General features: G+C 36.1%; 1 protein-coding gene across 2 annotated transcripts in view; it reads left to right on the top strand.

Moving 5' to 3' along the window:
- pcxa (pyruvate carboxylase a) overlaps positions 1-23534 on the top strand; it is a 725880-nt gene that overhangs the window by 578132 nt on the left and 124214 nt on the right. For both annotated transcript variants that reach the window (XM_051932342.1, XM_028802434.2), the window contains exons 11-13: positions 15231-15320; positions 20270-20491; positions 22638-22794. In XM_051932342.1, coding sequence (XP_051788302.1) covers positions 15231-15320; positions 20270-20491; positions 22638-22794 — 469 coding nt within the window. The remainder of the gene's footprint in view (positions 1-15230; positions 15321-20269; positions 20492-22637; positions 22795-23534) is intronic.

The raw sequence follows: 23534 nt of genomic DNA, 5'->3' as shown, positions 1-23534 counted from the left end.
CTCTCTATATACTGTATCTGTGCCTCTATCTACATACACACATCTGTATGTAAAAGTGCAGGGTATCTGCCTAGTAACACTGTGTAATCCTTTGGCAAATAGAAGAACATGTGCTTGCGCATTTCTCGACAACTCAGAGTGCCAGATGCAGAATAGGCTCCTTTTTTGCATAAACGTTCATTTGGGTCGTTTCCTGGTTCTGAAAGTTAACAGCCTGAAGTGGGATTGGAGATAGTTGATTGCAAACTAATGTCAGTCATTTTGATATAAAAACCAGCAGTTGAATCTGTGTAAAGCTAAGGCTGACCTGCCTTTAGCCACAATACATCAAAAGTAAGTTATTTTATTTTACTTGATTTTGAAAGCTAAACTTTGTCGACTTATTAAATAAGTCTATCCATTATCCAGCAGAAACAGTTTTCCTTCCAATCTTGAGGTGGCTGTGCAGTGGATGTTTTCGCAATCTTCAAAGACAAAGGAGGGACATAGAAAAACAGGGAATATGTCATTTGTACTAGAATTTTTTGTTTATCAAGTATAGCATTTAGTTACATCAATTTTTACTTTGTTTTAATTGCATGAGTTGATTAATAAAGGAAACAGTCTGTAAATTACTTAATATACAGTGGTGTGAAAAACTATTTGCCCCCTTCCTGATTTCTTATTCTTTTGCATGTTTGTCACACAAAATGTTTCTGATCATCAAACACATTTAACCATTAATCAAATATAACACAAGTAAACACAAAATGCAGTTTGTAAATGGTGGTTTTTATTATTTAGGGAGAAAAAAAAAATCCAAACCTACATGGCCCTGTGTGAAAAAGTAATTGCCCCCTGAATCTAATAACTGGTTGGGCCACCCTTAGCAGCAATAACTGCAATCAAGCGTTTGCGATAACTTGCAATGAGTCTTTTACAGCGCTCTGGAGGAATTTTGGCCCACTCATCTTTGCAAAATTGTTGTAATTCAGCTTTATTTGAGGGTTTTCTAGCATGAACCGCCTTTTTAAGGTCATGCCATAGCATCTCAATTGGATTCAGGTCAGGACTTTGACTAGGCCACTCCAAAGTCTTCATTTTGTTTTTCTTCAGCCATTCAGAGGTGGATTTGCTGGTGTGTTTTGGGTCATTGTCCTGTTGCAGCACCCAAGATCGCTTCAGCTTGAGTTGACGAACAGATGGCCGGACATTCTCCTTCAGGATTTTTTGGTAGACAGTAGAATTCATGGTTCCATCTATCACAGCAAGCCTTCCAGGTCCTGAAGCAGCAAAACAACCCCAGACCATCACACTACCACCACCATATTTTACTGTTGGTATGATGTTCTTTTTCTGAAATGCTGTGTTCCTTTTACGCCAGATGTAACGGGACATTTGCCTTCCAAAAAGTTCAACTTTTGACTCATCAGTCCACAAGGTATTTTCCCAAAAGTCTTGGCAATCATTGAGATGTTTCTTAGCAAAATTGAGACGAGCCCTAATGTTCTTTTTGCTTAACAGTGGTTTGCGTCTTGGAAATCTGCCATGCAGGCCGTTTTTGCCCAGTCTCTTTCTTATGGTGGAGTCGTGAACACTGACCTTAATTGAGGCAAGTGAGGCCTGCAGTTCTTTAGACGTTGTCCTGGGGTCTTTTGTGACCTCTCGGATGAGTCGTCTCTGCGCTCTTGGGGTAATTTTGGTCGGCCGGCCACTCCTGGGAAGGTTCACCACTGTTCCATGTTTTTGCCATTTGTGGATAATGGCTCTCTCTGTGGTTCGCTGGAGTCCCAAAGCTTTAGAAATGGCTTTATAACCTTTACCAGACTGATAGATCTCAATTACTTCTGTTCTCATTTGTTCCTGAATTTCTTTGGATCTTGGCATGATGTCTAGCTTTTGAGGTGCTTTTGGTCTACTTCTCTGTGTCAGGCAGCTCCTATTTAAGTGATTTCTTGATTGAAACAGGTGTGGCAGTAATCAGGCCTGGGGGTGGCTACGGAAATTGAACTCAGGTGTGATACACCACAGTTAGGTTATTTTTTAACAAGGGGGGCAATTACTTTTTCACACAGGGCCATGTAGGTTTGGATTTTTTTTCTCCCTAAATAATAAAAACCATCATTTAAAAACTGCATTTTGTGTTTACTTGTGTTATATTTGACTAATGGTTAAATGTGTTTGATGATCAGGAACATTTTGTGTGACAAACATGCAAAAGAATAAGAAATCAGGAAGGGGGCAAATAGTTTTTCACACCACTGTATCTGACAGTGACAACATAAAACCATACATTTTTGCAAGTGTTATGCTAGATACAGAAGACAGACAGACAGAAGATCTTCCTTCATAGTAATATTAGCAGATTTCTAATACTTTAACCTAAGATCTAGGTAATGTACCCACAATCTAATCTTTCTTGGTCATATCAAAATTTGCTGTGGTTGTTTTAATTGCCTGATTCATTATGGCCATCTAAGGGGTGAAATGGTCAGTTTGTGATATGTGTTAGCACTCAGATTACTGAACTACAGCATAGAACAGTGGTTCCCAAACTCAGTTCTGGGGCCTCCATGTGTGGCTGCAGGTTTATGTTCCAATCAGATTAACAATAAGTGATAATTGTGAATATTTGATTTAGTTAGCTGGTCTCCCCAACCCCCCCCTTCTGCATTCAGAAGAACACAGCAGTATAACTTTTATAGTAGAAGACATTCAGAAATATTTATTTTTTGCTATAGCTTTAAATGTTTAATTCTTTTTGTTGTATTCCTATTTTTTTTTTTTTACCTCATTCTGTGTAGTCTGCTCCATTCATGGTAGTCTAATAGTGACAATTAAAAGCATGCAAACACTAAATGATTAAAGGCTGCAACTGCTTCAGCATCAGACCCACTAATCATTCAGTAATAGAAAGGCAGAATGGAAATTGGGATGAACATATAAATAAAAAGTTAAAAGAAAATTGTCCACATAGCTCCTTAATTTTTATTAAAATGTATTAACACGCTTACTTTTGTAAATGTGTTTCTTCATTGACCCCGAAACACAGAAACTAGGAAATAACAGCTCAGTTAATTAGGCTAGCAGTCCAATTAAAAACAGAAGTTGGTTGCAACAAAAACCTACAACCCCTGGGTGGGTCTCCAGGACTGAGTTTGGTAACCACTGGTTTAGAAGTGTCATCTATGTTTTAGAATTTGTAAAACCCTTTTACTTTTTTCAGTTACAGTACCGTAAGAGTCCATCTTAGAATGATAATCTATGCATGTTGCTCTCTGTGCTGCATGTGAAACAAAAAATGTCGTCATCTTATTGAATTGGCAGCTTTTTGTATCCTGTGATAGTCGCAAACATCCATAAGCCTCCTTGGCTGTTACTGTTAAACTTTAGATTCCATTTCTTGATTGATCAGAAGTCACTCTGCTATAAATAAACTGTTAAGTGAAAATTTCGCTCGTGCCATTATTATCCAGAAACTGTCTAACTTGTAATGGCTGTGATTATTAGAAAAAAAAATATACTCTTAAAAAGGTGTGAGATTCTGGAATGCAATGAATTGCTTTGAGCCCAACCGCTGATAATGGTACTTGTGCAGCTGCCAGTATACATGCACTTCCTGACTTATTTACATTATTGAAAAGCATTAAATATCTAAAATAAAGGGTCCTGAATTAGTGCACATTTTCAATAAGCCGTAGTAATTTTTTTTTTTATTCTTGAATTTCAAATAAAAATTAACAGTGAAATGTTTGACATATGAATGACTCACCATTGTGGCAGATATTCCTTTGTAGAAAGTCATTGTTCACAATTTAATTTTTTTTTGTTTTAATTTGCTTTTTACCATTACCTTTTCCATTGTAAGCATTGTTGTTGCAAATGCCTTTTTCAAGTGGACTCTGACTTGGTCACTTTTGTGACCACCATCAGCACTGTTGCCGTAATAGATGCTACAAAACTGAAATTGCAACATCTCAGTGACTGGCTAGAAAAGAGACTCAAGGTTCTATTGTAAAATCAAATCTTGTGAAGTAGTGAATGTGATTGTGGTATGTGCATGTTATGTGAAGAACACTGGCAAAAAAAAAAATCTCTGCACTAGTTCCAAATTACAGTACACATTCTAGTAGTTCTGTCAGAATAAGTAGTCCTGAACAAGGCAGGACAGTGAAAGAAGGAAAAATGATCAACAGATGGCAACTATGTCAGTTGATTGGTGAAAAATATTGTCCTAAAAAGACAGTAGACCTGCCCTTTTATATCAATTGACCTTAACAAAGGGCTTAACGTGCTACCATCAAAGACATTTTCTATGCCTTGATTATTATGAGTGTTGTACTTCCGACTTTCTATGTAATTTGCTATGGATAGGTTGTTTATTTTAAATCAAATATGTTGGGCCATGAAACGGTATGCTCATTGTCTTATGACTATCTTAATGTTGGTGCATTTGAATATATATGCATAATGTGGGAGTTAAGATGTGGTATTGAAACTTTGCACATTATAAGAGGTTTCTGCATTTTGTTTTGTTTTTTTGGTTTAGTTTTTGAGCCTATCAATGCTTTGTTTTTCAGAAGATATGCAATGCAAAAGTATTGTAGTAAATGTGCAACAGTGCAATTTCAAAGAAACTTGACATGCACATGTGTGTAGATACCGGGATATAGTGGAAAAGCATGTTACTCCTCTCCATCGAGGGCCACAGTGGGTGTAGATTTGTTTATTTTTTTATTTTTTATAGTTTTATTAAAACTAAGACCTGCTTTTAGTTGGAATTATATCTTAATTACGTGTACTCTTATTTACTGCATTAGACATCCATTGTGTCATCACAGAATAACACAATAATATTTACCTCTTAAAAAACGATTTTAAAAATGTACAATTACATTTTCCAGTTCTTGATTTTGCTCTGTAATTTTTTTTTTAAAGTGCAATTGAGATTTAAGCAGTTACCTGTTAATTATTTCACTGATGGAACTGTTACTGAAATCTTGGCTTCTTAGAATTTAATGTCTGTCATCTCTTTTTCAGTTATTTGGATACAATTTAGAGTTCAACCGTTATTTAAAAATAAACTGAAATAAATGCAAGAAAATGAAAAATTTATTTAACAGGCCTAAAGTTTACATTTAATTGTCTTTGTCTGCCAAGTAAGAGGTGGAAAAAGCCTGTTAATTAAATTTAGGAATTTAATTATAAGAAGAATCTCCCCCCCACCCAGGAGTTTCGTTTAACACGTAGAAGAAATAGGTGCAAACTTTAAGAACAACTGCTCCATTGTAAATTATGCTTCTGTGAACATTAATAAACACCTACATTTTAAATAAAATTAAACAGCCAAGTCTTAAAAAGAGAGATCAGTGTAACTTAACCCTACTTGTCAAATTCCTTTAAAAAGTAAACCAACCTTGTGCATTTCTGAATTGACATAATCAAGGCTGAAATTGGCAAATATTGTCTAATTAAGATAGGAGCCTCAATGTCAAGAATTAGTTGGATCATAATCCAGTACCCGTTGTGGCTGTCCATGAAGTGTACAGCATTTTTTCTAAATATGTTTTGGTCCAGATAAAGGAAATGCATGTTAGCAGACTTTAAGCATTTACTTTTCGTCCACATTTGTGCCTTTGACAGATGTTAATACTTAATCCTATTTTGGATTAAGGGAAAATTTCCTTTTCTTTATCTAAAAATCTAATTCTTTTTAGAAGTGATTGAATTTCTTTGACATTGTGGTTTGTATAGTATGCATTAAGTATTGAATATGCTGTAGAATATACAATATATCCTTAAATGTGTACCTAAAGGTATAAAGCAAGTCCAGATTTACCTGTAATGTAATACATTTGCAATTTAGTGGTAAATAGAAAAACTTTTTTTGAAATGAAGCATTGTATAAAAACTGAAACAGAATATTCCAAATAAGAACTTTCTGAATTAGAGAACAGATACCATTCTCAATCAAGTCAATAGTATTATCCTGGGTGTATAAAGATAAAATTCAGACTCGGGTGGATTTTATGCTGCACAAAACTGACAAGATTTCTCCATTTTCATCATCATCAGGAGACAAATCTTTTGTTAAAATTTGCTACTTTTAATTAAAATGAAAAGCACTTTTGTCATTTTTTTAGTCCACTTAACTTTTCTTTCTTGTCCACTTAGCTTTTGCTTCTGACATTCAAATTATTTGGGAATGATTGTTTTTCATTAAGTGGTATGTTTATCGTGCTGAATTTGTGTAAGGTTACAAATTTGAAGCAAGTGACACTATTATGGCAGTCAAGTAAGGGTGACACTGTCGATTCAGAGATCACGATTATTTGCTTTTAACTACTTCTTTGACATCTTGTGAAGCACTTTGAACTACTGTACATCGTTTGTATGAAAATGTGCTATGGAAATAAGTTGTTGCTCTAGTCATGAAATGGTTATGCTTTAATGTAAATAGATATTTCTGTCTTCAAGATTTAGGCAATATTGACAAGTAGTTGTTTATAAAGACCATGCAAACATCTTGTGCTTCAAGATGTAAAAAGGGTTACATGATGACAGAGTTGCATACCATATTCTACTCTAGTCATCTATCAGCACAGCTTGGCATGATTTAAAAATAAATGCATGATACGTAAATAGTAAATCTATAAATAAATTTGGAATGATCAGATATTCCAGAATGTTATACAGAGCATTCTTTTGGCAAGTTTAAGTACAGATTTGTCTTTTTTCCGTAATATCAATATGTCATTGAGGGTAGTGTTTTTCAGCCAAAGGCTAAACAAGTGACTTTTTCTTGTGTTTTCATTTTAGTAGCTATTATTAAGATGTGTTGGCAAATTTTAGGATAGGGTCACTTGTTTAATTTCAGACATTAGTTGATTTCTTGATTGTTGTAGTTGCACTGAGAGACTAAAATAATAGATGGGGACATTAGAGTTAGTGTGCAATGTCAATGAATACAAAATTGGCAACCTGATACACAAAATGCTAAGTCCTAAATATTCTAGGTATCTCCGTGAGCCTGGGAGTGGCTGTTGGAGGTGGAGAAGCTTTTTTGGTAAGATTCTCACATGAATGGTGTCTCAAATGCAATCTGCTATAGCTTTCATCTATGCCTGATTGAACAAATGGCACACACGAAATTGCCATCTGGTTATTGAACATGAGGTATGAAAATTCATGGATGGTAAAAGCATGTGAACTTCTTGGGAATAGTGATTTGTACAGTTTACATTAGAAATTGTGTTTGAGCTCATAAAGCTGGAGAGGGCATCTAAAGCAACTCTAAAAACCTGCACCTCCCTTAATTCACGGTCAGTTATTGTGCAAAATGGGCGCAGTGGTGGCTCTGAGGCTAAGGATCTGCGCTGGTATCCTGAAGGTTGCCGGTTCGAATCCCCGTCACTGCCAAAAGAGATCCTACTCTGCTGGGCCCTTGAGCAAAGGCCCTTAACCTTCAATTGCTCCAGGGGTGCTGTACAATGGCTGACCCTGCGCTCTGACCCCAAGGGGTATGCGAAAACTAACAAATTCCTAATACGAGAAATTGTATAAGGCGAAATAAAGAACAAAAACAAAACAAATAGGGAGATTGAAAATAGTACTGAATTTCTTCTAAGAGTGGATGAATGAGTATCTTATAAAGATGACCACAGAAGCATAGGCACCCTAGGGTATAGACGTGTATTCTTGTAGACATTTCTTGGGATCTAACTTAATCGTTCGGTTTTAAATAACAAGGAATATACTTTATACAGTGGTGTTTTTCCTTTAAGCATTGGAGTAAGCAAATGGCATGTAATGACAAACATTTTTCTTAAAATATAAACCTTGCACCTCAGTACTGATTTTCAGTATTCCACTCAGATGTTCCTTAACACAACTACATCAAGATTGAGAGTTGAGCTTTTTGGTTGAAAGAAAAAATATATATATACAGTTTACCTTTGCAGAGTACAAACTACCATGTGCTAATCTCAGAACCTAATTCCATATGTGTGAAGTATGGTAGAGGGATCTATGTGGTGTTGCGTTGCTCTCCTGCCTCACGATCTGAAAGGTACACAGTCATTATTGGGAAAATAATGAATTGTTTTAGATTATTCTGTTGGAGAACAGTTGGGCATTTGTGTATGACTGGTAGATCAAAAAACAGGTATTTGACACAAGATTTGACACATTTTTGAATTGCTAAGTTAGCTTCCTGACCTTAGTCCTATTAAAATTCTTTGGTATGATTGTAGGTGTATTATTAAGGTACTATAAGACTATCTAAAAATTAAAATGAAACCAGAAGAGATACTAAAGGAAGAGTTTAATATTAAAAATTGACTTACAGTATATAGCACGTTTTTTCACTAATTGAAGTGCTTTACATACAGTAGACAAAGTTTAACCACCACCAATTTGTAGCACCCTCCTGGATGATGCAACTACAGCCATTTTTGCATCAGTACACTCACCACACATCAGCTATTAGGTGGTTAAGAAGTGAGAGAGACAATTAAAAAAAGGAGATGATTAGGGGGCCAGAATGTTCAGTTTAGCCAGGACATTGAGGTAAACCTTACTCTTTTCCAAAGATGCCCAGGGATCTTTATTTACCAAAGAGTATTTCAGGACCTCAAGTTTATGTCCATAATCCATAGGACGGTGCCATATTTACAGTGCATTGTCACTGCACTGGGGCATTGGGATCCCACACACAGATAACAGGGAAAGTGCCCTCTGCTGTCCTGAACAATACCCCTTCCTGCAGCAACCCTAGCTTTTCCTAGATGGTTTAGTAGAGCTTGCCACTAGTTAGAGGTTCCACCAACTATTAAATCTAATATTTTTTTATATATTCTTATTATGTACTTTGAAATGAATCAAAGCTTTATGATCAACAGAAAGAGTTTTGCCATGTTTAAGATAACCTCGATATGGCCATTTTACTTAGGCCTATGCATTTTAAAATGTGATTTTCAGTTTGGGCTTATTAAGTGCACTTGCACTTAACAGCCTGCCTTGCTGTACAGTTATTACAAAAGTATAATGCAAAAATGTAACACACAGAACAATACTGAAGCATAAATAGGAAAAATCATGCAATATATGGAAAAATCTACACACACATAGGGTTGTTATGTACTAGAACGTGGTGGTGGTTCAAAATGAAAGCTGCATGTTATAACAACAGCAAAAGCACCATTTATTTTAGTCTCTTTCAAATAGTGCTTCAATCTGTACTACAGCAACACATTTTTCTCCAATTTGTAAAATGCACAATTCCTAATAAAACATGTTTTATGTTTAGTAAATTTTGTGTATTCATCCTTCCATTTATCCATTTAGCCTAATTTACTTGCACTGGAGTTGAAGCCTTTCCCAGCAGTGTCATCACAAGTCTGGAGTAGCCCCTAGGCAAGTCACCATTAAGAGGTACAAATCAGACACCCATACTAAACCAAATACTGGGCCAGATTAGAGATGCCGGTTGTCAAAACAGTTATGTTTATGTGGGATTCCTCTGGCTTAGAATTTGCAGACAACACCCACTGGCCTCTGGAGCTGTGAGACAGTAACTCTGTCTGCTGCACTTGGGTGATCATGACCAAGAGTAAATTCTGGAAAAGTTGGATTTTGAATGTTAGTTTTAAAAATGCATAGGACAGGGGTGATGAACTCCAGGCCTGGAGTGCCGCAGTGGCTACAGGTTTTCATTCTAACCCTTTTCCTAATCAGTGACCAGTTTTCACTACTAATTAACTTTTCCCCCACCACTTTAATAGCTCAGTTAGAAGAGTTCAGCTCTCTGAATTGATTCCTTTCTTCATAAAATGACAGCCAAGCAGAAATGAGATGTGAAACGAGCGAACAGATGACCAGCTAAACTGGGGCTTCAAACTCCAACCAATTTCACTCCAATCACTTTCTTAATGAGAAGCCAATTCTTGCTGTTAATTTAAACCCATTATTTAATTCCATGGCTTGTTGCTGCTCTCATTCTGCCACAGCACATTTCGAAAACTGTTGTTTTTCTGTTTATTCTAAGAGCACCATCAAAATGTTTTTGTGACTTGAAAGATCAATCTTACCAAGACCATCACCTCTCTTTAATTTCAGATATTGTGTAATGGACACAGGGGAGCTGGTAATGTGGTGGCTTGTTTTATGTCTCATTATTGTTTGGCTGCTAATTAAAGAAACAACTATGGGACCTGAATCAAGAAGTAATCAGCAGCAAAAACTGGTCACTAATTAAGAAGATGGTAAGAATGAAAACCTGCAGCCACTGCGGCACTCGAGGCCTGGAGTTTGCCACACCTGGCCTAGGATATGGTGATATTACCTTTGAAGATGAGTTTTGAGGTTCTAGACTTTTTTCCACTGGTTTGTTTATAATAAGCTTTAGAATTCAATCAATAGAAGAAACTAACTTTTTGTACAGAACATGGCATGAAACATCATGTTTTACATTAAAACTTTCCATAATCAGTATCATTTATGAATGAAGTTGAGGTATTAGTATTTCACATCATGGTTGGTAGTAGTTAGTTAAAAGTATTGGCTTCAAGACATTAGAGTGGGTGGTGGTGATAACATCCCTGTGAAATTGTGGAAAATTGCCTTAGTGCAATGAGATGATCCTGTTGAAATAATACTCACTTGCATTTGTGTGGTAGCAAGTAGCCTAGAGTTGTCTTCAAACTGTTTACACTGTTGTTATTTTTAATAGTAGCCTTGTTAGGTCACAGATGCTTTAGTCTAGATTTTTAGCACTTAAAGTAATTTTATTCCCAGTTGTATAATTTTTGGGTAAACTGAACCGCATATGGGAAAAACGCAACATTTTTCTAGAGAGGCCATTTCAGTCTCTTTACTGTTATAAGTATCCTTAAGCGACACTTAGACTTTAAACTGAAATGCCAAGATCTCATTTGTTTTAGCATTTAAAGATTGCAAAATGAATTTAAAGTTTAAAAGCAGTGTCATTTGTTCTTTAGTTCATTCTCCCCTTCTCCATAATTACTTACTAAGAAAGCATCTCATTATTTGTTGAAGTATCACTTTTAAGAAAATAGATTATTTTAGAGATTTAAAATGGAAATTAGCTGGAAAATTGGGTGGTATCATTAACATCTAAGCTCACAGAACTGCAAGATAAAGATCACAGAAGCTGAAAATTGAAATGCCATTGAATTTCTGAATAAGCACTGACGAACTCAGTCTCCAGTCCTCCATAATTATTTGCCTTTTGTGGAGAAATGTTATAGGATCTATGCACCTAATCCTAGTTTGTCCCATTAGAGGCCATTATTATTATTAGTTCTTCAAATTTCTCAGCTGCCAAGAAGGAAGCAAAGAAGACACACAACCTGTTCTGCAAAGGCCAGTGAATTTTCTTTTTTTCTCCCTGACTCAACCATTTATAAATGGCACTGCCATATTTCAAAGCTGTTTATTGCAATAAACCCACAAGTCAATCAAAAGCATAAGGGGTTAAGTTTGACAACAGCCGAAGCCAGGAGGGCTATGGATACATTGATGATGCAGGCATAAGGACTTGTTTGCATCCCTTTCTGTTGAATCTGGCCTTTCTTGGATGTGCCTTGGGACCCAATCCTTTATGACCCAGAGCAACTTTTGAAGGCTGTTGACAACTTTCAAGCTATAGGTATATTCCCCTTTTCATATCTTATTTATTATTTTAAGTTGTTTATTAGACTTTGCATATTGGATTTGATCTTGAGGAGAATGTCTTTTTTGGTCTCTTTGGAGGATTCATAAGTGGTCCATTTTGGCAGTACATCGAGTGATGGATCTGTGGCCTAGTCCAGTGATGCACAGCTAGGTTTTGTAGTGTGTGGTTTATATTTATGCATTTCCATTCTGTTTCAGTGGTTATCTACACACAGGTATGATGGGATTAAAGTTGGTTTTGTGATTTGAATTATTATTGGGTTGGTTGATAGGTCTGGAATGGATGGTCATACAAGTTATTTTTGGATGCTTGTGTGGTTGCACAGGCACAAGACACCCTAGCACTTCCTTTTTTTTTTTTTACACATTTCATTCTTTTTCTTCATATTTTGCTTTCTCTAACTTAGTGTGTTTAAGGCTATTTTTTAGTTTGTTTGGTACCCTGCCTGGCTGTAAAATTAAGTGGTTAAAGTCTGTTTTCTTTCTTTTAAATACTCGGTCTTTAGTTGTGAAATATTTGGTCATTAACATTTCTTCTTTTCTATCTAATTATAATCATATATTTGTCAATGTAATCCCTTTCCTCATGATTATTTCATTCTGTACTAGATTGGCAATTAGTTCATTTGCTCTGCTTTTTCCTATAAATGATTGGTCTAAACTAAGACCTCTTCTTTGTCATTTTCTGTAATGGGAAGAGACCTTCCATTAAGCACTCAATTATTATTCCTGATTGGATGGGTGTGATATCTCCATAACACATTTCAGGTTTGCCACAACCACACCTCCATCTTTCAAAACCCTGCTTTTTGTGATGGTGACAAGCCCTGTTATTTTCTGGCATGGGCTGCTCTGTATATTAAGACATTTGGTGATATTTATGACAGCTCTAAACATGGAGCATTCCAATTACAGAGGTTGAGGTTTTCTCTTCCTCCTCTTCCGATCTATATCTTTCTCCTGCTGAAATCAGTCCTGCAGTTTTCTTATTTATAATGTTTCTGCTTATCTCCAAAGTTTTCACTTGTGACATCCTTTTATGCAAGTCAGAAAGATGTCTGCTAGACCTCTACTGTTTTTTCAGTCTTGCAGCGTTATCTTCTTTCTTGTCATGGGAAAATGTACATAATAATACCTCTGCATTCTCTAACATCCCAGGTCATCAGTATATTCAGTTTAAATTTGTCCATTATCAATATCTTGTCTTTCATCAACTTCATGCATTTAGCAACTTTTCTTAATGTTTTGGAATTGCTCTCCAGTCGCTGCTTTTTTGATCCAATGTCTGTAACTGCCTGTCTTCTATTCTTTCTGTTAATATCTACACCCCCCACCCCCGCTTTCCCTCATACATTTCTTCTCCTGGACACCTCTCTCTTATTCTTTTCCAGCTGAGGTTATATTGTTCTGGGTACAAACTTTTCAAAATTAACATTAGCCCTTCTGCTAGAAATCTCTTTGCAAGATGCTGTGAGTTTAGTGTGAAACTAATTGACCAGTGATGTGTGTTGTGTTCCTAATCTTAATTCTTTTTCCTTTTTTTCTCTGCATTGGATCCCTGTGTCTGTTGGGCTTATCTCTTCAGTCTATCTTTAACTTAGAATTTTTAGGGGTCTTCAATTATAGGGGTGGTCTTGGATGGGATATGAAGGGTTGCTACTACTTGCTTTTAATGTTGAATGCAGATATGTTCAATTTCTTTTCTGAAATGTGTTTTTTTTTTTTATTGAATTTCAAAAATAAAAAAACAAACCAACAAAAAGAAATGTGTGGACTTCCTACTAATTTCAACATTTGCTGTGGGACTGCTTACTTTGCAAGGGTCTGCTTTTTTGTGCATTACCCTGTAGGGTAACTCTGGACATAACTTTTTTCCTCCTGCCTATCATCCATTTTCTGAACTTGCAAGAATGACAACAACCTTGGAAAGAAAGTCAGTTCATCGTAGGGTACTCCTCATGGGCCAGTTTAGAGTCGAATATTATTTTTGTTATTGCTTAATTGCCAGTTGCCTTTGTCCAAGATAAAGTGCAAAAAGAGATCTTTATACATGCAATTTGAGTAATTATAAAGATTAAAGATAAAATGTTAATAGAACTGGGTGGGAACAGTTTCTCGATAGGTAAATGGGTCAGCAGCACATGAACCAGGTAGTTTTCAGAAAGTGCCTGTAGGTTAGGAGCTGCTCAGATTGTCATTGGAAAATTATTGCATAGGTTGGGAGTGAAGTGGGAATCACTATTCAGTTTCAGTGTCTTTTGACAGGCCAAAGCATAACTCAGCTGCCTTGTTGGGACATAAGCATAAATCAGAGACTGGAGGTGTGGAGAAGAGCCGTGCTAGTTAAGACAAGCGTTTTTCATTTGGATTCTAGCTGCAACTGGAAAATACTGGAGAGAGCAAAACAGAAGAGCATTGTGGGTAAAATGAGGACTTGCATACAGTAAATTCACCAGAGGCCCAGAAGCCATCCGACTTCGCAATGTGTGCTTAGACTTGGAGAAAATCTGCACTAATATGGGGGAACCCCAAGGCACTCTGTTCAGAAATCAAGCAGGAGTTGTAGCTTAGTGAGAAAATTATTTTCTGTGACTATATAGTCATTTTTGTTTATCACCCCTATACTAGTACCATTCCTGTCATCTTGTTGTTTGTGTGAATTCTGAATTGTCTGTTTTGATACAGTATACATGAGTTGGTGTACATTTATGATGTTACAAAATGACCTGAAGTTAGTTGTATTTGTATACATACCATCCATTTTCCGACTGCTAAAATAACAATTTAAAACCACACATAATTTGGCAAGGTATCTGGAAATACAGTACAGATTTAAAAAAAAAAAAAAAAACTTACAAATTTCAACCTTCACCTTCAGTCCTGCAATAGAAATAAACAAAAGCTAAAAAAGAGCAGTACAACAACAAAAATAAAAGTAAAACTGTTGTGAATAAAGGACTGCAAAGCAAATGTTATTAGTGTCTCGTGTAGCCACCACTCCTTGAGTGTACATGAAATTTCTAGGAGTAGAGAGCCACTGACAGGTTAACTTTACTGCAAGGCTAGCAGCAAGGAGACTGACCCTCACTGTTCTGTCATTGATTCAAGCATTGTGTCTACTGGTCAGTTTTGAAAAAGGTCATATGGCATTTCTGAAACCATCTCACAATGGCAACCAAATCTAAGAAGGTTGCCTGTCCTGCCTGTCAGCTGAAACCTTACCTGCATTTGGGTGTGCACTTCACATTGGTTACTGTTGTAAAGTATTCTAAAATGCACAGAAATGCTGACCAAGTGCGTTCTTTGTCTTGCTGTCACTTAAGCTGGCATTGTTCCACCTGGCCATCACTGGGTAAAAAGGCATCTGTCAATCTTTTTTTTTTTTTTTTTTTTTTTTTTTAATAACTTTCCAAGCTTCCAAAGCAACTTTTTGTGAAGCTATTCAAGCTACAGTACAACTATAGTTATACAGTAGTCATTACAGAAAATGTTTTCTGCAACATGTTTTGAATTCTTTTGTTTCCTTATTTTAATTTTGCCCTTTCCTTTGTTTGCAGGCCATGTAATGGTTAACGGACCAACTACTCCTATTCCAGTCAAAGCAAAAGCTTCCTCCATCGATCCAGTAATTCCACAGGTTCCACTTGGTAAGGATTTGGGTCTTGGCCACAGGGAAGGAACTCATTTGGTTACTTGAAAAAGTTTTGGGACAGTATACCCTTTTGCAATATTGACATTTGATCCCTTTAAATCATATATATATTGGACTTTAAAAGATCTATGTTCAAATCATTATTTTGAAAAGTGGTTTTACTGTTTTTTGCTAGTGGTGTACATTTTCAGTTCATTGATAGTAAATCCTTTAATTCTACCAGTTACATTGTGAATCACATATATTAAAATGCTAATCAAACTTAAGGATTCATTTAGTTTGTTCTACAGTGCACCTTACCTTTACTATGGAGATTGAGAAGAATATAACAAATTTAGATAAAATTTAATTGGGCAACATGGCAGCCCAGTGGTTAGCTTCTGAGACCACGATTCAATTTCTAGCCCTGTCAAGCTGAGGGCATTTATTTTCACCTTGCCCATGTTTGTGTTTTGGTGAATGCGGGAGTCCTTCATTTGTTCCAAGAGCTGAAGTGTTAGACTAATTGGCCCGTTATGTGCGTGACTGTGGCTTTAGCTTCCTGCACTTTGTGTTGGACTAAGCAAATCAACAAAATGAAGACTAAAATAAAATGGTAACACTACACAGTGTAATGCATAAGTAGGAACCTGTATAGAAAAGTATATTTACATTTTGACATTTTTTTTATATTAAAATAAATCTAAGTTGCAAATCATGAAGCCATATTTCACGCAAAAGGTCAGTTGTAGCTGACACTAATGTTTCTTTTACTAACTGGATGGATAAATTGTGATGGTACTGCATATAATCTGCTAAGCTGGCATTTCCCATTCCTGATTCCTTTTTGTGAACTTAAATGTGAGACAAAAATGAAAGGATTCAAAAGTAAATTACTTAATAGTCTAGTTAAAATCAATCCAGCATGTTAACAGAGATATCTGTGTTATCCCTTGCTTTAGTTTTAGTTGTGGATAAGTAGAATGCTTAACCAGAGAAATTCAGAGTTATTTAACCTATTCTTCAAAGCTGTGTTTAGTTTGACCTCATTTTATTATTTCTGTGTGTAAATTTTATCAGTTGTGTAAGAAATATGGCAAATTCAATACCTGTGCTATTTGTACCATTTAAAATCTCTACTTTTTCAAAAAGAACTTGGCAGCATTCCAAAGACTACACACCAACTTTCACCACTGAAACGCATTGTGCTAAATTCAGGAACTGTGGAAATCAGTTCCCTAGTTGCCTTAAGGTGAAAACACTGCTGACGCATATGAATAGCAGTTTCCTAACAGAAGTTTGTGTTAATCCATATTACTAACCGAGAATGGTAAACTGGAAGGCATGGATGCAGGTACACGGCGATGGACCCAGGAGACATAGTGCGCGGGCGCCTACAGCGCGCGTCTCATAAACCGCAAGCGAAGTCTGATCCACCGCGAACGAAGGAGTCACGGCTCAAAAACGAAAGAGCTCAACTAACGTAAATAAGACATGAAGCAACAATGCGCCCATAGCTAACGACTAACGACACAGCCACACAGAAAAGAGGATTCTGCACTGCACCCCAGAGTCAAACGGAAGACACTACGGAGTCCACAAAGGTCCACAAAGAGTACGAAAGGCGCAGGTGCCCACAACATGCTTCTGAACTAAACGTCCACACTACACAGCATGGTCCGGGTAATAAGAATAAACAAACTCTCCGTATTAAATGTACGGCATCCTCACACGTCCAAACCATATAGCATATGTGAATCACATTACAGTGATGCATTATTAACAGTACAACCACAGAAAACGCTCTGTATTAACAGTAAGTGCAATTATCCATATTACTAACAGTAGATCACGGAAACATCGGTATCAACTATGAAAATGAACAGTAACAATACACAAGAAATCCGTCTTGCAAAACTGTTGATTTTAGATGACTGTACAATGGCATCTAGTCATTTACTCAGTACCATTGATAAACTTCTCCAAACGTTAATGAATAATAATATTCCATTTGGAGGAAAAGTACTGTTGTTAGGAGGAGATTTTCGACAATACTTAGCTATTGTTCCACATACCATGCGTTCAGCTATTGTTCAGTCCAGTTTGAAATACGCAGACAATTGGCATTACTTTGAGACAATACATTTGGTACAAAACATGTGATGTCCAGATCCAGAATATACCAATTGGTTATTGCAACTAGGAGATGGAAACCTTACCAATACATATGGACTTCACCCAAATATATTATTCAGATCCCTCAAGCCTTTATCTGCGACGACTTAGTGACGGAGGTGTTTGGAACAGAAATCACATTAGACCAGATACCACTACTAACACAACGGGCTATATTATGTCCAAAGAATATTGACGTTGATCGCATAAATAACCAGGTCATTGCGTTACTTCCTGGAGAAAGCCGCCTCTTTCTAAGTATCTGACAATGTTGATTCTGAAGACGACAATGAGCATCCTAATTTCCCCTTAGAATATTTAAACACTATTAACCCAGCCGGATTACCACAACACAATCTTAACCTTAAAATCGGGACAATAGTCATGCTATTAAGAAACCTTAATACTAAACAAGGTTTATGCAATGGTACACGTTTAGTCATCAACACCATGACAGACAATGTTATTGAAGCAAAAGTACTTACAGGATCACATTCTAACAATACTGTTTTGATTCCTAGAGTTGACCTTACAAGTTCTGACCTGGAATTACCTTTTACACTTGAACCACGCCAATTTCCCATTAAACCTGCATTGCCATGACAATCAACAAATCCCAAGGACAAACCATGGACAGAGTTGGCATATACCTCTCTGAGCCTGTATTTGGACATGGACAACTTTATGTAGCCTTCTCAAGAGTTCGGCGTTCATCTGACATTAAAGTTAAAGTTATAAATACTCCATACCAAGGAAAACTCATTCAAGGACAACACGCCATCTTTACTACAAATGTTGTGTATAAAGAAATATTCCAATAAATCTTTCTAATGTGCCATGCTATGGGTTCTTTACTTCCTTTGTTCGTCATCTACACCTTTACACTCCAATATATCTCATACATACATCAATGTATTTCGGGTTACCCCACACCAGTGGTCGGTGAGCGAAGCGAGCAGGGGGCGGAGCCCCCTAGTCATTTTCTAATTGATGACCAAGCTGTGGCATTCCTTTTCACTGTTAGTGTTCTCTGGCCCTGTAATGCATTGCGTTACATTCCAGTTAACTGAATATCCTGTTTAGATCATTTCCTTGGTGTTACACAACCTGCAGCACTATATCTCACGTAAAGTTTAGTTTCATTCGAAACCAAACTCGCTCATCCATAATGAGTCCTCACTTTTGGGTGTGGGGGCAAGCTCTGGAGTATTTCAATATTCTGTGTCTCTTTCCTGCCCTTACCCTTTTTCACAAATTAATAATACAAATGTTTCTCTTTTCCAAGGTTAAGTAAATGCTGAGTGTTGACCTACTTTTTGTCTTCTAGCCATTTGTAAATGCTCTTGTGTAGTGGAATTAAAAATGTAGTGGCAGTGACCATTACCTAAATGGGAATGACATTGTGCATATTTGGCAACTGAATACTTGTCAACTATTGATGTTTTAATATTCAGATATGAAACCTGGTTTGGAGAATTTATATTTTTAAACATTTTTTAATATCTGTAGTTTTAATCAACAATGGGCAGGGCCGGATTTATATGAAAAGAGGCCCTAGGCTATTCCACTTATGAGGCCCTTTCACCTTCCATTTTTAAGTTTGTAAATTACATGAGAGATAATAAAATTTTGCTAACAATTTGAATGTAGGCCCCTCTTGATCTTGAGGCTCTAGGCTGAAGCCTAGTTAGCCTATAGGAAAATCCGGCCCTGACAATGGGACATTTTTTTTTTATTTTGTGTGAACATTATATTGCTTAGATTATTCATGCTGTGATTTAAAACTAGAACTTAAAGCAGCTCCTAGATAAGTAATAAATGATTTCCCATTCCTACTTCAGTTCTTTTTTTTTTTTTTGTACTGCACACTAAACTGAGTGCAGGCTTAGAGAACTGTAGCAAGTTCATACATAATTGCAATTATAATTTTCACAAATTACTGATTACATAATGAATACACATAAAGACACAGAATTGTTTAAATAGACAGGAAGACAAACTAGTTTGAAACTCATTAACAAATGGAACTTAAATTAACATAAATGGAATCTAAAAAGTTTGTGCAGGTATTTCTAATTTATATACACAGCATATAACACTTATTTTGAAAATATATATTTGGTTATGTGATTGCCATGGTTTTCTCTCCATGCTCCTGCAAAAATTTTTCTCAGAACTGACTTTATCCATGTCTTGTTAGCTCTTTTTTCAATTGGACAAAGTAAAGTGTTTAAATCTTGTATTTTACAAGAATTACTAAGGTTTTTGGAAATTAAAGGGGCCTCTGCTGTGCAGTACTTTATGCATCAGTGTTTTTCTAGAGACTGTTTTAGAGTTCATACCACATTATCTTATTTGTCTGTGGTGACAGTGATGGAGTTGACTGTTAGTTCAACAGTGTTTGTTCACTTCGCATTGTTTTGGGTAAATGTTAGGAATTCCAGTACAATTACTACATGGAATGTCTTGTAGTTATCCACCCAAATTCCCAGTTTTTTCCACTGCCCATTGTACTTTTTTAAATAAAATATATAGTAGTGTAATCCTTTAAGTTTTTAAAATCATTTAATTTTGCATTATGCTTCAAGCATTGCAATCTTGGATTATTTATATTTAGACCTACCAAGAAAATATATTCTTGCATTGTCCTAATAGGTTGTACTTTGAAATGTTTGGATTACAAACCACTTACTTCACTTGGATGACGTTGGTGTTGGAACTTGAAATTTAACCTTCTTACACAATATAAATCCACCACTGTGCCCTATCTTTTTACTTTTCTTCCATCAGGTGAACCACCAATTGGATTCCGTGAGGTTCTCCTCCGTGAGGGTCCTGAAGGGTTTTCTCGTGCTATCAGGAGGCATAAAGGTTTACTACTAATGGACACCACTTTCCGAGATGCTCACCAGTCCCTCCTGGCCACTCGTGTTCGAACTCATGACCTTAAACAGATTGCACCTTTTGTTGCCCATAATTTTAACAATCTTTTCAGCCTTGAGAACTGGGGAGGTAAGAAAAAGAGAAATTAATCGAATTCTGTTGGATTTTAACATGCTGATTGCTGTGTATTACTATGATAAATTACTGTATCTACAGTAATATGTTTTGCATTGCGAAAGGTTTAATCAGAGAATCAAGTATCTCAAAGTTTAAAGTCAAAGGCTATCAGTGAAATATTTTCTTACAAGTCTTACATGATCTTATAAGGCTAAACATTTTAATAATGAATAACACTCTCAGCTTCAGGTGAGCACAGTTTTCTGTTTTGTACTTTCAACTTCTTTTTTTTTTATTTTGGGAGTGATGTAACAGTATAGAGAAGTGTGTGCACATGTAATTGGCTGTGTGTGGATTAAATTGGTATTACACATGGGACTTTGAAAACTAGGTTTTTAAATATTTTGTGATGCATAATACTACTTTGATTCTGTCTGTAGGAGTGTTTGTATTTTGAATGGTACATTACATGCATGATGATTTTTACAGTTAAGTGCTTAATTCTAGTATAATTCTGCATTTGGGCACCTGCTTAAAATACTTTAGAATCCATTCAACTCCATCCTCAGAAACAGTCTATACAGTGAAACCACATATAGTATACATACAGTCACTGAGGAAATTATTAGGAGCACTTGTACACCTGCTTATCCCTACAATAATCAGACATTCATTTTGCAGCAGAGCAATGCATAAATTCAGGTGGATACAGGTCAGGAGCTTTGGTTAATGTTAATTTCAAACACTAGAATGTTGAAAACACGAGATCTTAGTGGTTTCGACCTTGGCATGATATTTGGTGCCAGATAGGCCAGTTTGAGTACTTCTGTAACTGCTGGAGGCTGCAGTGGGCACAGGCTCATCAAAACTGGACAGTTGAAAACTCGAGAAACTTGATCTGATCTGATAAATATTGATTTCTGCTTGAGGCACATGGGTAGTAGGGTCAGAATTTGACACCAACAGCACAAATCCATAAATCCAACCTGCCTATGTGTTAACAGTCTAGGCTGGTGTTAGTGGCAGTGGTGTAATGGGGTGGGGAATGATTGCTTCACACAGCTTGGACTTGTTAATGCCACTCAAACATTGCTTGAATGCCTCAGCCTGTTTGAGTATTGTTGCTGACCATGTGCATCCTTTCATGGACAGAATTTACCCAATTTCTAATGGCTACTTCCAGCTGTTTTGAGAGCAAAAGGGGCACTACCCAGTCTCCCTAAAACTTTGGCCAGTGAGTGTGGAGTATATGCAGAACGGTTCTTTGTCACTTTCCATTTAAGGCACTAAAACTAACTTAGCATTGTTTTGTAAAAACACATATTTAAAGGTGTTGCTTGTTGTAATCAATACCATACTGATATTTGAGAAACTGCTTGTTACATCTGTGCACAGTTCAACTAATATTTAATTCTAGAACAAACCTTGTAGTCATTTCTTTTGGTATTTGTCTTTCAATCTCACCACAAGACACCAGGCTTTTGGTATGAATTAGTCCACATTTGAGAGAGTCAAGAATCTCAGAATATTTCAGTGCTTTATTTCCCCACCAAGTAATGTTTACAAAGTAATTAATATCAGTATGACAAAGAAATGTTTTGATTTTGCATATAAGTAAATAACATTGAGGATAAAACAGTAGTGTCCATGGCACAGTGCAGTAAACAATACAGAAGATGAATACTACATCAGGATTTGAAAGTTGCAATTGAAAAAGCTTTAAATATATATGTATAAATATATATGAATGCCTAGGAAATTACTAAAAACAACCAATTTTAAATTGGTATGACAGAATAAAATATTTAAATATGGTACATTGTGTTTATTCTCTCACCACAAAACACTAACTGTGTTTTTGTAATTACTTCTTTCTACATGCTCTATATTTCAGGATATTAGTTTAAAATCACACACTATACAGGTATGTGCTGTAACTGATGTTACGAATGTTTAAAATTATTCATTTATTAATGAAATCACACAAGCTTTGTTTGGCCATGTACAGCAGTTTTATTATAGTCAAGTGATCTTACACAAAAAGGACATCTGTGTTTGGATCTCTGTAAACATAACATTTTTGCCCCTGTTTGATCCCATCTTCATGTATTGGAAGATATTCCATCTAAGGTTCCTTTTTATATCATATTCTTGACAGGCGCAACCTTTGATGTAGCCATGCGCTTCCTTTATGAATGCCCTTGGCGAAGACTGCAGGAAATGCGTGCCCTCATTCCCAATGTGCCCTTCCAGATGTTGCTGAGAGGAGCCAATGCAGTTGGCTACACTAACTACCCTGATAACGCTGTCTTCAAGTAAGAACTTTCCAAGTACACAGTTTGACTTAGACCTTTGCACTGCTTGTACCTTTGAGTCTTTATAAATGTGCTAATTGTACGCTTCTGTTTTATTAACAGAATTCTGAAGAAATGTAAGGCTGTAAAATTGCTTATCATTTTTTCTTTTAAAAGTAACAGATTTTAGGCTTTTATCATTTGGGCCTCTCCCAGTTCTATTTTATGCTATGAAATATTTAACCTTCTTAAGCAATAAAATACATTGTAATACAATGGTCTTCATTACTCTTGTAAAACATCAGTAGATGGGTTATTCATTTTTGTGCAGTGTCGCCTATTGATATGATGGTAAAATTTCTTAATATGAATAATTCACAGGTCTTATATTAAATATGTAATATCAAGAGAAATGTGTGTCATTTAAGCCACCTCTGAGCATTCCAAAGTGAAGTTTTGTTAGTAGTTCACATTGCAGAGATGGACAAACACTTTACTGATGTTTTGTAAGTGTTATGAAGACCCAAAGAAGTGTGTGTTGAGATCATTATTTAATAGTAAATGAGTAATAGACACATTTTTGTAGTACCTATGCTAAAGTGTTACCAAGTATATAAAGTGGTTTGTTTAGTATTCTGCTGTGTCTTTGTTTTGCCTACAGAAAAAGAATGTGTTTCATCATGGCTGTTTTGCATGCTTTTGCAGGTTAAAACTCATCATTTTTTTACATTTTTCTGACTTAATTAAAAAATAAAAAAAAA

The sequence above is a fragment of the Erpetoichthys calabaricus genome, chromosome 1 (assembly GCF_900747795.2).
Source record: "Erpetoichthys calabaricus chromosome 1, fErpCal1.3, whole genome shotgun sequence".
NCBI classification, from domain to species: domain Eukaryota; kingdom Metazoa; phylum Chordata; class Cladistia; order Polypteriformes; family Polypteridae; genus Erpetoichthys; species Erpetoichthys calabaricus.
The sequence above is the reverse complement of the archived record's forward strand: the minus strand, read 5'-3'. Positions and strand labels throughout refer to the sequence as shown.